This window comes from Choristoneura fumiferana, chromosome 10 (assembly GCF_025370935.1).
Source record: "Choristoneura fumiferana chromosome 10, NRCan_CFum_1, whole genome shotgun sequence".
NCBI classification, from domain to species: Eukaryota; Metazoa; Arthropoda; class Insecta; order Lepidoptera; family Tortricidae; genus Choristoneura; species Choristoneura fumiferana.
Genome location: NC_133481.1, coordinates 2,428,874 through 2,446,846, shown reverse-complemented (window position 1 = coordinate 2,446,846; position 17,973 = coordinate 2,428,874). Strand labels below are relative to the sequence as shown.

General features: G+C 36.9%; 1 protein-coding gene across 13 annotated transcripts in view; it reads left to right on the top strand.

The window, feature by feature from the left end:
- Nucleotides 1-17,973, top strand: part of bru3 (CUGBP Elav-like family member bruno 3) — a 1,256,451-nt gene that overhangs the window by 641,480 nt on the left and 596,998 nt on the right. The window contains exon 1 of one of the 13 annotated variants that reach the window (XM_074093043.1): nucleotides 15,483-15,679. The exons of the other annotated variants lie outside the window; for them this stretch is intronic. Coding sequence (XP_073949144.1) covers nucleotides 15,578-15,679 — 102 coding nt within the window. The 5' untranslated portion in view covers nucleotides 15,483-15,577. Of the gene's footprint in view, nucleotides 1-15,482; nucleotides 15,680-17,973 lie in introns of those variants that run through there. 13 annotated transcript variants of the gene reach the window in all.

Below are 17,973 nucleotides of genomic sequence, written 5' to 3'. Positions count from 1 at the left end.
GCCGTCGATTTTCGCAGCGTGAAAAATTATTTGTTTACATGCGTATTTCGCTGCTAGAAAATATTTTTTTGTGTATAAGTACATATATTTATAAAAGGCGACATAAAATTACCATAAACTAAAATATCTTCGTCTAAGAAAGACCAAGGCAATCAGGTGTAAGCAAGCCACAAACGAAGAAGTTTCTACATATATTTTTTAATAATTTTTAATTTATCGAAAACTTGTATACTTAGTAATGCATCAACAATAACACGTACATAGTAAGTGAACAATTGTTTCCACTGTTTTTTGTTGTGTCGATTTTCACTTACTAGGAAATTCCGGCACGGTTTTAAAATATTATTTCATATTTACCTGAATAAAGATTTTTGATTTGAAAGAAAAGAAAGAAAGAAAGAAAAAGAAAATACATTTATTCACAACACAAGACACAACAATAGTATTAAGTACAAATAGACAACACGTAGGAAAGTATGTGTCATTGCGGTTGTGAATCGGACACTGGCTCATCATAATGCTGAAGCGTTAATAATAAACACCCTAGCGCTGATTTGTTTTTTTTATTGCTATTTCATTTCGAGCATTAAACCAATTTTCCCCTCGACGTGTCTATCCACCCTCGCTGTACCGGCTCGGGTGGCTATATGAACGTCTCGGGTAAAATGGCTCGTTTTATGCTCTTGTTGTACAATCTACTATTATATTGTTCTAGTCACAGGATTACCGCCGATGTGGCGAACTATATATCTTGCTGATAGTAGCACAGAATATTGCTGTTATTAATGGCTGCTAAAGTTTTTTCTATGACATTATAAACAATTACTTTGCGCACCCGCGCGACCTTACAATTGCAATTATGTAACAAATGTTCATGCAGCTATAGGTAGTCATTCACGATGACGCGTGCCGTGGATCTTATTACTTACAATATCATTAATGGTTAATTTTGACAAAATCACGCCTCTTCGTGGATGGCACTAGCTATACTCCTTTTACTGCTGTATGTTTTTTTTACCTAAATTAATTCACACTCTATGAAAATGTCAAAAGTCTACTATAATAGCCGAGAATGGGATATCCATACCACCATCTTACTCTAATAGACATTGTGTCCCTCTCGGTCCGCCGGACCATTCGATCGTCTGTTACGGCTTTTAGGGTGAATTGCAAAAAGTTTGTACATAGTTAAGAACTTTAGTTAAGAAAACTTAATTGAGTCCTTTGTGTTACTAAAGTTAGTCATACAAACTGTAAGAGTAACTTTCATAGGAATTAATTAAATTTTCTTAACTGAAGCCCCTATGTATATTTTTTTTGCAATTCACCCATTAACGGTTCAAAACGTACAGTCTCAGAATTGAAGGGCTTGGGCCGTAGTGGGCCCCAGTGCGGATTGAGAACTCACACACGCCATTGAATTGCTTCGCAGGGTTGTGCAGGCTTCCTCATGATGTTTTCCTTCACCGTAAAGCTCATGGTAAATTTCAAATGTAATTCCGCACATGAATTTCAAAAAAACTCAGAGGTGCGCGCTGGGGTTTGAACCCGCGATCATCTGCTTGAGAGGCCATAGGTCAAATCACTCGGCTACCACGGCTTTAAGGTAAGGTCAAAATAAGGTATGCAAGAATTTTTGTCGTAACGTCTGCGTAATCCTGGGCTTGTGCGACAGGCTCTGGTTGTTTTTTTTTTTTACCTTCCACGGTAGCCAGGCAGGGTAAAGCCAGATGTATATGTTGTTTAATGTTTATCCATCGGAACTGAGACACGTATCCCACAGCTAAGCTAAGTATCGTTCTTTACTCCGTCCAAGAAATCTGTTTTATGGTGGAAACGTGAGCACGGCCGGTACTTAGCCGGTCGTAAATCTAGCTATACGACCTAACAACCTATTTTATATTACGCGGTAGGTTAAATACGTTGCGTTATCGCTCGGGATATCAATTTCTTTAATCCTTGATATGTGCGTTACTATGATCGAAAAAATGTTACCTCTTCTTTGCTTCCCTAAAATGACGGAATGAACGTTCCAGCCCGAAATTGGAATGCAAAGTTCAAAGGAGCAGCTAAAACTGTTAACCTCATCAACGCCGAAGAGCTTTATTGGAACTTGGACTAATCACTGGATGGAGCTTCATAAATGACGAGTCTTATCTACTGAACGCCATCAGGTACATACCACGATTAGTTAGGGAAGCTATCGAAATTACGAAATCTTCTTCTCTTTTTCTTCGTCTTCAGCCCATAGGCACCCAATGCTGCGTGTAGGTATCCTGCATTGCTCGCCACTCATCTCGGTACAGTGCTCTCCTCATCCAGCACCTTCCCGCCACTTTGACCAGGTCGTCGGTCCACCTCATCTCCTGTCAACCAACGTTTCTCCGCCCGGTTCTGGGTCTCCACTCCAACACGGCCTTCCTCCATCTTCAATCTCCTGCGGCATATGTGTCGAGCCCACTTCCCCTTCCTTACGAAATACCCAAACTTTAATCGAGAAGATGGTTTTAAGTTGTCAAGTACGTAGTTACCAGTGCTAAATATGGTTAAACCTGATCGTGTTCGTGATAGGTATTACGAAAAGCCGACTCCAAAAAAATAAAAAATAACAGAAAATAGAACCGGTTTTGTTAAAAAATTTATTTTTTTTCTCACTTTTTAGTGATTTGTAGCCAAATTACATCTCATAACGATTCCATGAAGCCCAAACACGGCTTAGTTACGTTGTTTTATAACAGAGGTCCGTTGCCTACCTTCCGGCTTCAGCATCAGATCAGTTCGAAAGAATCATTAACTTAAAGCTCTGTCTTAGTCGCTTATTTAGGTATATTAATCATGAACGTTTATAGATGAGCGAGCATTACTTAGCTTTGACGAGTTCCATTGGTCATCTACGGTCTTCTTCATCAGGTCCAGTTTACCAAGTGATACTTTCTGAATGAAAATGCTTATTTTAATGCTAAAAATGCCAAAATCGCCATTAAAATTTGAGGTTTGCCCTCGATTTCCCTGGGATCCCATCATTAGATCTTGACTTGGTTACTATGGGACCACCTCAGAAGAGTACCCTTTCGAATAAAAAAATATTTTTGAAAATCGGTCCACAATTAACTGAGTAATCGATGCACATTATTTAAAAAGTGTATTTTGCTCTGATCTTAATACAAGTTCGAGTTCCAGTAGTAGTGGGCAACTTGTTAGGAAGAGGGTAGATCGGTTACATCCGATTAATTTCCCTGACTGACAGATATACCAGCATACCCGCAATTCTCCAGTCGTCTCGTGATCATGGCTCATGCAACTGTGCCGAAATATCGAGTTTCTCTAAAGTCAAGGTACGCGGAACAAATAGTTTCAGTTCATAGTTTTTTTAAGGCAGTCGTTTTTTTTCTTACGTTTTAAAAGTGTTATAACATTATATTTATGTACGAAGCGGACCGGTGTCTGTCGCGCCGAGGGGAAGCGGTGATGCATCCGGTAAAATTAAGTCGCCGGACGAGTGTCCGGTGTATGTACACACATTCATTATATTAAGTCATACAACACAACAAGTTCGGCAAAAAGAGCGGTCCATTGTCCGGAGAAAACAACGGACGTCTACAAACGGCATGTAATGTGATTCATCAAAAATGTGAAAGTTACATAGGGTATATCTTACCTCATACGTAATTAAAATCCGTCCAGCCGTTTAGGCTAGAGAGGACCAAAGAAATGAACATATAATATGTCCGCGACTCCGCGGCCGATCGTAAAATCCGCCAGATCACGAATCACGGTCAAACACGCTCACAATTCATACTAACCACTCTTCGCTTCGCTCGTCGTACCTAAATTTTTCTTTTTTTCGGCATATCACGATGTGCCCGGTATAGAGCTAGGAATATCGATGAATGCGTTACTCAGGCACTATGCCTGGCCAACTTTTAGGCATATCCTAAAAATGGCACCATTTTACGATATGCCTAGGAATTACGTGATCTAGCGGATTTTGCGATCGGCCACCGACATATACATAGATACTACTACTACTTACTATGTCTGGTGTACAATAAAGAGTCTTTGTATTGTATTGTATTGTAGATACAAACGCTCGAAGAACATAACCTTCCTTCGGGCAGCTGGGTAAAAAAGCAAGCTAATTATACAAACAAAGCCAAAGCAACTGTAGACAGCCTATTAGCATTCGCGAATCCTCGCTAGCATCCATCGCTGGCAATTACAGGGATATGCAAACTGCTCACAATCACCGAGCGTAATTTAAATCTCCGGATGATGACGGGTCGCTGGATGTGGCTTGGTTCTATGGCTGGTTGATTTTCTAATGAAATAAGTTTTTGGTAAAAAAATCATTTTTAACACACCCTTTTTTTGCTGACTGTACTTTTTGTTGACTGTACTTGTATTGTCACCCAAACTACATTTGCAAAGGTACCTCAAGTCGATGCCATTAACCGATGAAGAGTTCCGGTCTGTGGAGACGATCCTGGCTGGACTATCAGGATTTCACTGCCAGATTCAAAGTCAAAATCAAAATATCTTTATTCAATTTTGGCTATAACAAGCACTTGTACATGTCAAAAAAAATCTACCACCGGTTCGGAAAAACCTCTGTTGAGAAGAATCCGGCAAGAAACTCAACAAGGTATTGTATGGTCATGCAATTTACATAAGTATACCAAGTTTCAAGTCAATCCAACTACTGGAATTTGGTCGAATTTAACTTGCAAAATTTGATTACAGACAGACAACGGGACAGGTGAAACTAAATAAAAGCTTGAAACAAAAACTTCAAATTTTCTTTAAATGGTAAAAAAAGTTTTCACATTCAAAAACTCATCATCGTAAAACCATAGGACGTTCACTGTTGCACAAAGGATGGGGCGCGCATTGAGGGTAGGCAACGGTACTGGTTGCCTACTCTGCTGCTGTGCTGTATGGGGGGTGAGCGTGAGTGCTGCTTCTAGCCAATCATAGGCCTCCCCCATAGATCTCCAGTTGCTTTGGTTGGAAGCGGCCCGCATCCACCGTGAACCCACGGCTTCAATCTTGTCATCCGTCCATCTCGTTGGTGGAAGATTTACGCTACGCTTGCCGATCCGGCAACAGCACTAATGCTTGTTATTACGTATATTAGTTCTGGTGGCCATGGACATCTGTAGTATTCTGCATCGGACCCAGTTCAGGACCTGGTGATTTATTTAAAAACGCACAGCACGAGTTATTAAAAAGAAATCCGTTTATAATAAGATATTTAAGGCCAACTAGCAAGCAAGCAAGTAGGCAAGCTTTGTTAAGGTCAACTAATAAAAAAATCGATGTCATAAAAAAACCGGCCAAGAGCGTGTCGGTCACGCCCAAAATAGGGTTCCGTAGCCATTACGAAAAAATTAAGTAATATTTTTCTAAGAATTTCGTATTTTATACGGAATCTTCCATAGTTTAGGTATATTTTATACCTTAGGCTGATATTTACTTACTCTTAAATGACTAATAATTCTCAAGCAAACTTAACCGTTATAGTTTTCCTTGAAAGTTTGATATACTTACTACTATCGTGAACTTTTTCAAATTTTTCCACCCACCGGTTTAGATTTAAGCTCGATTTAATGAAATTTTGCACTTTAAAGTTGAATATTTCGCAAACAAATCGCTCAATCGCAAAATCGTCTTAGCAAACCCGTAATGGTTTTAAAATACCTATTTAACGATACCCCACACTATAAGGGTTGGATGAGAAAAAAAAATCACTCACAATTTACGTCTATGGGAGGTACTTACCCTAAAAAAAAATTGTTTTAGTTTGTAATTGCACCATTTTGTCGGCATAGTTTACATATATATCCGTGTAAAATTACAGCTTTCTAGCATTGATAGTCCCTGAGCAAAGCCGCGGACGGACGGACAGACAGACAGACAGACAGACATGGCGAAAACATAAGGGTTCCGTTTTTGCCATTTTGGCTCCGGAACCTTAAAAATTCGTTGTCATAATAAAAAAACTTAAGGTGTATCCAAGCATTTTATCCGAAACAATACCACCGTTTAAGCGCGATTAAAACATAAAAAACAAACATTTTTACTATGAGGGGTCCTATGCCATTCTTGGCGACATTTGAGCGAAGCTTGTGATTGATTAATAATTAAACGCACGTATGTACGTACGTACGCAAGAATGTAACTTCAAACGGACCTACCACACGATACGCATGCGATTTCGCCTGTCAAGAAACCCTGATTCAGAATTCACTTTCAGCATCTTTATACCCGTGTCAGGTTCCCTAGGCAACCTATCTTTCGCCGTCTCCCAGAGGGCGCTAGTAATAAGCTGGGAACAAATGAGTTGCCGCTCCTACTTCGTTGTGGATTGTAATATTACACGTTTCTTAATAGCTAATCAAATTACTTTATCTAAACCTATATAGTAAATCCTCCATTATGCGTTCAAAATCCATAGATTTAACCACCATTACGACTAGGACATTGGATTCTATTATGAACACGGCTGTATCGTCATACGATATAGATATCTGCAGAGCTACTACGAAACTCGAAGTTCGTATCGTACCGTCCCTCTCGCTCTCGTATTAAATAGTATAAGTGTCAGAGGGACCGCATGACACAAACTTCGAGTTTCGAGTTTCGTATTTGCCCTGCTGTATCTTAATGAGATTTCATACATCATTACAGCACCGGGGCGCGCCACTTCGCGCGCACGAGGAGGGCAGCAGGTCATCGGGCGCGCAGCGGGCGCAGCTCGTGGGGCAGACATATCTAGTTCTCGTTAATGCAGGGCATTCTCAATGGTTCTTGAACACATGATAGACGATTTAATATGGATATAGATAAAATATTGTATGCAACTGTACGTAATGAGGCCTTAAAACACTTGTGACCCTATTATGTAACTCGGCTACGCCTCGTTTCATAAAACCACACTCGTGTTTTAAGGACCCCCAATACGATACAGTTGCACAAATAACTCTATCAGTACAGCGAAAACATGGAGGTTTTGCTCCCGTATTTTGTATTGATTTTCTTATAGACATGGGAGTTGTTTTCGGGATTGATGAAAAGACGTTTTATGGGTTCGTGGTGAAAATGGTAACGACTGAACCCTTATTTGTTCGTCTATTTTTGGCTGAGCTCAGTGATTTAGGACTAGAAATTTGTAAGTTGGCATAGGTGGTCTACTATTTGTGATCTATTACATAATATGTCCTACTGATTCCAAAGCTGAACCCAAATAAGAAAGTTTAAAATATATCTAGAAATCAGTCAATAGGTCAGTAGCAAGTGGTTGAGATACTTTGACTGAAAACTTCTGTACTTTTAGGGACCCTATTACTAAGACTCCACTGTCCGTATGTCTGTCTGTTACCAGGCTGTATCTCTTGAACCGTGATAGGTAGACAATTAAAATTTTTAATATTTCTGTTGCCACTATAACAACAAATATTAAAAATATCCATACTAATATTATAAATGCGAAAATGTGTGTGTTTGTATGTTTGTGTATTTGTATGTTTGTATGTTTGTCCGTCTTTCACGACGAAACGGAGCGACGGATCGACGTGATTTTTGGCATACAGATAGTTTATGGGCATAGGCTACTTTAAATCCCGGAAAAATGCAGAGTTCCCGAGGGAACAGCGCGCGATAACAGAATTCCACGCGGGCAAAGCCGCGGGCAAAAGCTAATAACAAAATAAATATTTAAGGGGTACTCCCATAATACAATTTTTAGCCATTTTTTGTTCGATATTAATAACGGCAACAGGTAGATGCTTGAAATGTCCACAGAATATTTACTTAGTCGTATACTTAATTCACTTTTAAAATAAATAATTAAATTACAATAAAATAAATGTTTCAGGGGAGCTCGCAAACAAAAAAACGTGTTATTTTTGCCGTTTTTTGCTACATCTAATATTGTGTACGGAACCCTTCGTGCGCGAGTCCAATTCGCACTAGGCCGTTTTTTTATATTGTGGTTAGCGAAATGTTGTCATGTAACACGAAATGATGGCAAAAGGTCTTTGACTCCCTGGAACATGGGCCGGGCTTTAGTATGGGATGTAACTTGTATCGACAAACACTAATGTAGCTCTGTCACATCTTCAAGGATTCACAAAAAATACTATAGGCACAGAATATATAATAGTACTAACGTACAGAATGGCCAAGCTCCGCCCCGCACCGGTTCGAGTTACCCCACCCCTCAAGCGCAGATTGCAGGAAAACCGCAGGAAAGCAGTCGGGTGCGCAACGCGATGTACTATGTCGGCCGACTCGGCCGCACGGCACTAAGTTCGGGAGCAATAATTTTGCGAAATGGTAACGGTACCCTGCCTACTTCCTTTTTCAAAATAAATAATGATTTCTGAATGAAATAACTACCTATAGAATAATTCATTTAAGTTTGTAGTCGTATATCTAGTGTAATTGAAAATAATAATGCTTAAATACACAGCCAGACACATTTTAATTAGGTTTAAATAAATAGGTAAGATTAACAATTACATAGATTTTAACCTTTAAACTCTTACTAGGGTTTTGCGATAGTCAGCCCTGTGTAGTTTACGCACACATTGACGCGTGTACAGACGTCGTCGTGCCTATGTAGATTCAAGAACGCGAATTTTGTACGGCGTGGCCGCCGTGTGCTATAGGACTGCCAGCTATTTTTTTCCCAAACAAGTAGCAAAAAAAATCAGTCGTGTTCAAAAGCGTGACTAAATTTTGAACCAAAAAAAACCTACGAAATAGTCTCATAGAAATGTTGGATCAAAGTAACCCAACTTCTTTTATGTTGATATTATTCTGGCTTTATTTAAACATTTTTTTTGTTGAAAATTTCCGTTTCCTAAAGGCCGTTAATTTTAACAGGCAATTATATAGCAACAACGTTTGTGAAAGTAAGCCTTTTGAGTACCATTTTCCCTTACAAATCCTTTTTAATGATGTATTTCTTTACTTAACAGGTAATTTACACTTTATTATTGTTTGTTACAGGTAAGTCTTTAGGATTCGACGAAAAAATTGTTAAAAGGAAGATTGAAAAAGGTTTCAAGTTAACGAACAGGTAATTAATTACAATTCAATTTTAATGAGGCAACCGTTTTAACTAGCTCTCACGTACCCGCGGCTTTGCTTGCATAAATCTGGCAATAATCTATTTAATTTTTGATTTTATATCATTTCAATGAAAACTCACAAAAATCTATATTGTAAAAGTGAACCGCCAGAACGAAAAAAAAACGAGGCAGAGCAGGATCGCGCTCTACAACACCATTTTGACACGTTTCTCCCAAACAACGTATTATTTCTCTAGAATTTTAAAGCAATTCGATTCTTTGATCTTGGGAATCGCGAAAAACTTGAGAAAATATGATATTGGGTGTGTACATTTTGTATATTAAGCAAAATAAATTGACAAGTTCGAATTTTGACCCAAAAATGAGCGATCTATTATCTATGCCAGTGTTGCCATTCAAGGAAAAAGAAATTTATTAATTATCCTGCATTGCAGTCTGTAAATCTCTTTACCCATTCATTGCCGCGCACCAGATTACGCTGGGCTTAGAGTCATGAAATTTGGTATGTATGTAGATAGCTGGATGTCTGAAATAACACATAGGCTACTTTTATTCCAATATTCCCACGGGATAATTGTTCTTAACACAACACCTCAATGAAGATTATATACGATATAAATTTTGGGATTTCCTCGTGCGAAGCCGCGGGTAAACTCTGCTTAATAAACTTTAAAATACTTGTCTGACGCACGCATCATCAGGCAAGAGACAGCAAATTAGGACGGCGTAATACAATAAATAAAGTGTGACATCCATAAGAATATAAATTTTTATAAACGATAGTTTTAACTATTGAGAACCGTTTTAATCGAAAACATGTAACAATTACCTTTACTAATGGAGAGTTATTAATTTTTTTGATTTTCTTAAGCAGCAATGATTACATTGCGACAAACATATTTGTCGTTTCAGAGAGGCAGCAGACGTTAGTGGCAGTAGTTAGCTTTGTTACCGAAACATTGCGTGCCGAATTAATTTGTATGAAATAAAAAAATATTTTATTTTTTGACTAGAAATACTAATAAACGTTCATTAGGGCTTATGCTTTCAGCCCTTAAAATATAAATGTTCTTATGGAAGTTACACGTTGAATATTAAAATTTTGTTCAAAAGACGCGATCACAATGTCGCACTAGTCCTAACATAACTCAATGAGCACATTTGTGATATTTCAGTACGCAATCGAGGTCCGATAGGAAATTGCGACAAACCCCAACACAAGTTTCAGGTACACGTACATTGTTCGGTCTCGCATAAACTCGTTCTCGACACACGGTATATGACGCGGCCCCGACAAGATGGATGATACGGACGTATCTAGTGCATTTCTGTGTAAGCGTTACAATCGGACATGAAATTTGAATAGGAATTCTTGGTTCAGTTTTGCATTGTTGGTCGCGTTTTGAAGCTTGGTTCACGTACTGTATATTTTATTTTGAGCGCCGTATCTAAATATGAAACGAAAACTTACTAGGCGTTACAAAATAAAAATAAAAACTTATGCAACAACGACCAAGTAAAAAATACTGCGTTTGTTTTAAATTAAAAACACTGAACGGTTTATTTGTTTTACAATTTGTATCCGCTTATTAACTGTGTGCTTAAAGTTAGAGTTCTAATTACTTAGGATTTATTAAAATGTTTACGTCAAGCTGGTCACTTCTTTGCTTTTTTTACACTCTTTGCCATAAATATGTACAGCTGTGTTTATTAATTTGCTTCAAGTGCTTTATATACTTTTGTAATCGTTTTATACTTACTAAGTATAACTCTCGATAGGCATAATTGTTTTCTTTGCATCCACTAAAGAGATGAAAGTATGAACTGGGGGATTACCTACTTAATATACGTTTCGGCTTATGGGGCCGGTCTGATTTATAAGCGAAAGCGATTTGTTTTAATGCAGCATATGACTTGTGTGTATCACATCATTGCCCATATTAATAAAGTGGTTTATGGTGAAGGAAAATATCGTGAGAAACCTGCTCAAACCTGTGAAGCAATTCAATGGTGTGTGTCACGTTCCCAATCCGCGCTGGGCCTTCGTGAGAACTACGACCTAAGCCCTCTCATTGTGAGAGGAGGCCTGTGTTCATTTAATCATAAACTATAATATATTAATCATAAACTATACCTATAAAATAAAATAAAATATTTTCCAAACATGAAGCCAGCAGCGGGACGTATAAATAAGCTGCGATGATGAGTGCAAGGTACAGTCAAGGGCAAAGATATCGACACGGCCAAAGTTACAAAAATATGTATACACGACTTTATGCACTTAACATTAAGGACGTGTATACATATTTTTACAACTTTGGCCGTGTCGATATCTTTGCCCTTGACTGTACCTACTACAGTTCCAGAAATACATAACATACCTAGCTACGGTGTTTCAGTGCATGCACTGGCAGTCAGCTAATATGCACTAGTTTAGATATACCTAGTTATTTTTTTATAGGGCTAAGATTGTACTTATTTATTTGAAATTTCTTTGTCATGGGATCCAAGAAGCTATGGTTTTGGAATCTTTTGAAAAAAGTCTCAAATAATTAATGAAATCCAGCAATTTTTGTGCTATATTTTTGTAAGGATTTTTTTTGTTTTATCAAATCACTACAAATACTTGATCTAGCAGCTCTGTATTTTTTTTCTTACAATGAATAGAGGCGATAAAAATATAGACAATTTTTCTAATTTTTCTGTAACAAATGTTTATTTTTTCTTGTTTATTGTACTTTTTACACTTATATCATTATTTGTTTGGGTTTATTTGTTACATTATTTAAATCATCGTATTGTAGCTTCCAATATGTATTTCGGACTTCTAAGCTCACGCTTTATCAGTCCCTAACCACAGAATAGTTAACTGAATGCTCCTCTTATCCACTCAATTGTTGACTGGTAAAAATATAAATAATTAGAAAAGTGAAATAAGCTAAATAAGTTTGCCTTTGTATGTACATGTCTCTCAACGTTCATCAATATATTATTATGTTTTGTTTCCTTATTTTTGTACATAATGAATTAACCTTATATTAAGTACAAAAAGCACATGGTTTTAGAATTAATATCATGATTTACCGCAAGACATTATGTTAGAGAAGGCTGCTGTGTTTCTATGTGTGTTTGTATAAGACATCAAATCATTAGAATTACACAATACAGCTAGCAAAAAACTCGTAAAATGTTCTTTCCGCATTTTAATCCACTTATTTTCGCAGTTCACAATTATTGTGAACAGTTTTAACAGGGAACGTTATTACGTATTTCGCTGTTTGACGGTCACAGTATAACTTTTGCGGTAAAGCGTAGTTAACCATTAACCAAGGCACAGTTTAAAAAAGCAGTTGCTTCAGTGCTATTTCTGTATTGACTGGATTCTTCAAGTGGCGCCTTGTTTTGTTTAGTGTTGAAATAAGAAATAAATTTGAATAATAAGAAAAAAGATTGCCTTAAGGAAACTTGAAAAAAATGCTAAAAAGAAAAAACAAGTCTATCAGTCAGGATCTCTGTTAAGTAACTTAAAATTTAACAATCGGGTCCCTTTCAAAATCGTGACAGATTCTAAATTCTCAGTAGGTCCCGTTTGTTTAATTTTAAATTACTTAACAGAGTTATAGACTAATTGACTGGTTTTCTTCTTTATACTTTCTATTTAAAGTTTTTGTAAGATAATTTTGTGGCGCGTCATGGAAGAAGCCTATGTCAGTGGACTGCTGTAGGCTGATGATGATGATGATGAAGATAATTTGTTTATTTAGATTTTTTTCTTTTGTGGACTATGCCCAGTAGCGAGATATCTAAGAGCGAGATGCATAAAGGCTGGGAAGGATAATTATGATGATCCAGGTATGATGTTGACTTTAAAGTAGAGGAAACTGAATCAGGGTAGAATCTTTGTGCTACTAAAGTCTAACTAAACTAAAGTCCATAATTATCTGCCAAAGAAATCATAGCGAGGTTGATTAGGAAAAGGTTCCACCCTTGTAAAATATCTTGTACGGCCACTGTTGCAACCAGTCTGTGTCCATGTACAGCACTAACACACCCAAGTATGTCACTTATCAGTCTTAATGAACAGGTTTTACGCTGCAAGTTTTTACGACAAACTTGAGCGGATGAGTTCAGAGGTTATGCTTCGCTCAAGTGGATGTCTTCGTGCATTTTTATTAATGTTCGTTTGCGAATATTATGTTCATGGTAACTTTGCTCGTTGCCAGTCTTTATATTTCAAAAAGGGCGGGGTTCGAAAACTAGGATTGGCTCTAGGATCTTTCTGCCAAGTTTTTTGAGGCGCATTCTTTGGCAATGATGGTCTTTCCGAAATCGCTGGCAGTGTACAAGAGTGACATTTAAAAGAGCCCTTTGAGATCAGTTTGCAGCAGAATAATCGATCTGTTTTTTTATTAACAAAATCAATGATACAGTTAATTGGTCTCTGGTATTGTTGCAAAATGTTTAAATACCATTGAAGTTCAATTCAAAAGGGAACACATTGTGTATTTTACAGAAAGTCGTATTTCAGTTAAAACGGTCTTTTTTGGTCTCTATTTGCACACTCATTAGGTTTAAAATTGAAAAGTTGACGTATCTTTTTATAAATGTACTGTGAATTTAAACGATCAGATTTCCAGGATTGGATGATCCTGGATGATTTGAGTGCACTTCATTTCCTAATGCATTTTCATGGTATTGACTAATTGATTGCCTTAGTTATTGTATCAATACGATATTCTAAAATCACGCTTTATACAATAAGCTTGAAACAAAGTGACATAGAGAAAAAAATTCAAGGTAAGCAATATTTACTTACTCACTAACACAGAAGACACACATATACCTACATCAAATATATACAAATAAACCAAAAAAAAATACAGAAAAACGGAGCGATCTCTTCATGTAACCTTTATAATAGAAACAAGTAAGAAATAGATTTTAACAGGTGGTGAAATTTACAGCAGATTAGTGTCGTGTAGGAGAAGTAGCTCGTTTAAATAAAAATCAAGGTAGTTTTGAAGGACGGTTAAAAAAATAATTAATAATTTGTGGGTAGTTTTGTTTTGTTTCATAAAACGTAAGTGGGTACTTGGGGAGTTACAGTAAACAATTAAACAATTTTTATTTTCAATAACAATTTCTTTTACATGACATTTATTAATGGCTGGAGCCTCCTTTTAAGCTTGATAAAGCCTTGACAGTGACAAGTTAAAACGGTGGTTGTGGTTCGTTAGTCTAACAACTGGTAGCATGGTGTACGGTTGTGTCACTCTGAAGATGAGCTCTGGTTGAGTTAGAAACGCGTCAGTGTAGTGTGGTGGTGGTGATAGATGGATTTGTGTGATTTGTGTGTGTTCTTACAGTGTGGAGGTGGAGAAACTGCATGAACACGCATATTTTGCATAAGCTTAGCTATCGTAAGGTCGCGGGTGAGCAAGGAAATTCTTTTAGTTCATTGATATAGACCTCCGCAAAGTAACGCCTGATTCAATAAATTATTTAAATATGGACTAATTTAATATGGATAGGTCAGTAGTAAGGATGCATTTCTATTTTCATTTCGCTCCCTTGTAATGTGACAATTAAATTTCTTAGTGGAAGAACACCTCAAGTACAGAAAGGACAACTGGCAAAACGTCATACAGAAGAAAGAAAGACAGAAAATATTTATTTGCCAACAGTACAACAATAAAAACAATAAAAGATAGAATACACAAATCAATAAAAATGGTAAAAAAATAAAAGTAATAATTTAACTTTACAAGTACATAGTGTCTGCCATGCGGCAAAAGGATAACTCAGCTAATGCTGCTATTATAGTTAGGTACTATCTTCAGTTCATTGCTGTACCGATTTGAGTTCTGATGGGGCCTCGAATATCCAAAAAATACTTTAAAGTGAAATATAAAATACCATTTATCAACATAACAAAAAAGAAAGAAAACTGAGCCGAAGCTGTGTAAAGGAGTAAAACATTTCGGAGCCATACATTGTTGTTAAAAATATTCCGTTTCTTTGTTTCGCTGTAGCAAAAGGAAACCAACCAGCTCACTGAACTTAGCCCACGCCGTATGAAAACAGACCGACAAAAACACTTCAAAGTCTCGAATCATACCCAGCTTAAAGCCTTACTAGTTACTTTATGAAAGATTCCCAGAACACCCAAACACAATTATCGAACATTACGCGTCAATCACTGCGGGAGCAACAGGAAAGTTTCTTTCAAAAACCTCTCCATGGGTATATTACGGAATCACAAACATTCAGAGGAGGCGTTGTCATAGCAACGGATGTGTCCAATGCGCAGACGTCAGTAGACTCCGCCCATACGACCGCCTGTTGCTACAACGTCTGCCGCACGCCAGTCACCTTCCGACCCTCAGAGACCCACATCCAAAACAAAAACAAAGAATAACATACATGCTCTATGCCGTTCTTCGATCAACTGTTCTGTGTATGACATTCTGTTTACAAGTTTGATGAACTGGCGTGCTTGTCAAAGTAGTTGCGTCCCGTTTCAACGCACGTGGCGGCGTGACAGCATCTCGCTCGCACGAGTTCATGAAGGCTTTCGAAATCAGGTATCTAAATGATAAGAATCGATGATAAGGCTGTGTTTGTTACCAGGAAAATTTTAGCAGGGTTATGATTCGCGTTTGATTGAACAAACAAGGTTTTAGTAGACTTCTGTTGCCTTTCTATCTTCTTGCTAGAATTTGTGCGGAAATATTTCTGGTAAAAGTCTGGCGAAGCTCTTTACCATTTATTAAACTGTTCATTTTCCATTCCTTTTTTTAGACACGTGCTACAAAAATAACACAGAAAACATGTTTCAAAAGGTTATAATTACAGAAGACAAGATTAGACTTTGAAGCACGCTATGTAATGTTAATCAAATGCCAAAATACATTGTCCTCCATGACAATTTTATAAGCTCTTAATATGTCTGTCACCTGACCACTATATCTATGTGTACTTTGCAGATGTTTATGGGCGGTGGTGATCTCTTACCATCAGGAGACCCACTTGCTCGTTTGCCATTCAGTCGAATAAAAAAAAACTTGTAAATAAAATTGATTGACTTTCAGTAGTCTAATTGACTTAAAATTTAGTACATTTTTTATGGCAATAATCAAAATTTTCTACAAAAAGAGTTTATCAAAACAATCCCAATCAAAATTTAACTATAGAAGTTAAATTTTGTCTAATTCCCGAGGTCAAAATGTAATTTGGTATCGATATAACATTGGATAACAATTCAAAAACAAACAATTTATGTACTGTCAGATAAAGAAACTTGTACCGAAATAGCATTTTTAAGACGAGTTTGTATACGTATTAATTGATTTAAGCGTTACTTGGCGCAGATCCAATTATTTGGAAATATCGTTTATGAACGGACGAGCAACGCAAAGTTGCTGCTCTTTTTAAAGCATCTTTACTCGTACACTTTCACGTTACTGATTGCAATGGATGATACAGACAAACAATAGAAGCGACACTTTAGATGAAACTTTACAATATATTGTGAATTAGGTAGTTATATTTTTTAAAATAAACCAGGTAAGCCAATAAATTATTTTCCATCCAACGATATTTAAGAACCCGCGTTTATTTTAAGCACAATCCGAAAACTTTCTAAATGATTGTAATCCGAGTGGACAGAGTTTGTTCTCGAAGCCCGTCAAAACAATACCTAACAAGTTTGCGATCTGTCAATCAAGGAAACCTCAAAATTACACCAGACAACTTTGGGAAACCTTTATAAGTAAATTACGCAAATTTCCAATTGTTCCGTGGAAAAATTACAATTTTAATGGAACCGTAATTAAAACCGTTAAACAAAGGTATTTACGGGGATAGCTAAACAGCAGACGTTAAATCGGCCTGCGAAACAAATTCACGCAATAACTCAGGTATTTCTCACCTCTTGTCCGATTCCCCGACTCTAAAGTGGAAATAAACAAGCCAACTTTTACCATTTCACATTGTGAGAATGCAAACTGCTTTTACACCGAGCCGCGTTCGAATTAAAGTTGCCAGATTACAGAAATATAGTGTTGGGGCTCAACGTTGCATCTTGAGACGGAATTTCGGCGGGGTCGGAATAAAATTACCGAAGTTATTAAAGAACCAGGGTTGAGGATAAAGATAGTGTCTTGTCTACATGTGTACAGGTTAAGACTATGATGAACAGCTGGATAAGTTTGGGGAGCGAGAATGTGGAATGTATAAGAACTTGTTTGAGTGTAGTAGCGAGGTTTAGACTGAAAAACGGGATTGAAAGTAATAGTATGTAATGACTGGAAGTAGTGTTGTTTTTGCAGTATATAAAACTGCCATCTATAATGTAAATGATCATGAATTCGAACAAATAAATAAATGTGAATATAATTAGTTTTAGCAAAATGTTTGTGTTAAGTACTAAATAACCCATGGTCAAGAACGACTGGTATCAAATTTTGTATGAAATGTAGTCCATCCATGGTTAGTTACTGTTAATGAGCTCCTGATATGTTAATGAAGCTACAAGCAATAATACAGGTAAAGTGAAGAAATTGTGAAAGTATGTTAATATTGTACAGCATCATGCAATTTGTGCATCAATTGCGTGCATTCTTGTTACTATTATAATGTTCTTACTTGATCTAAGTAAACACATAACACTTATTAATAACATCACTTGAAATAGAATTTGAACAAGATCAAAGGCAATCCTGGTTAAAATCTCGTAGAAAATACCTACCTCTAATGTAATTAATCACGAATGATTTATAAATGGCATCGTCAAATTTTCACAAACAAGAACTCCAAGTAAAATCTTTGCATATCGATACGGAAAGGCCTTAGGTACTGCCTTAAATTTAAGCAACTT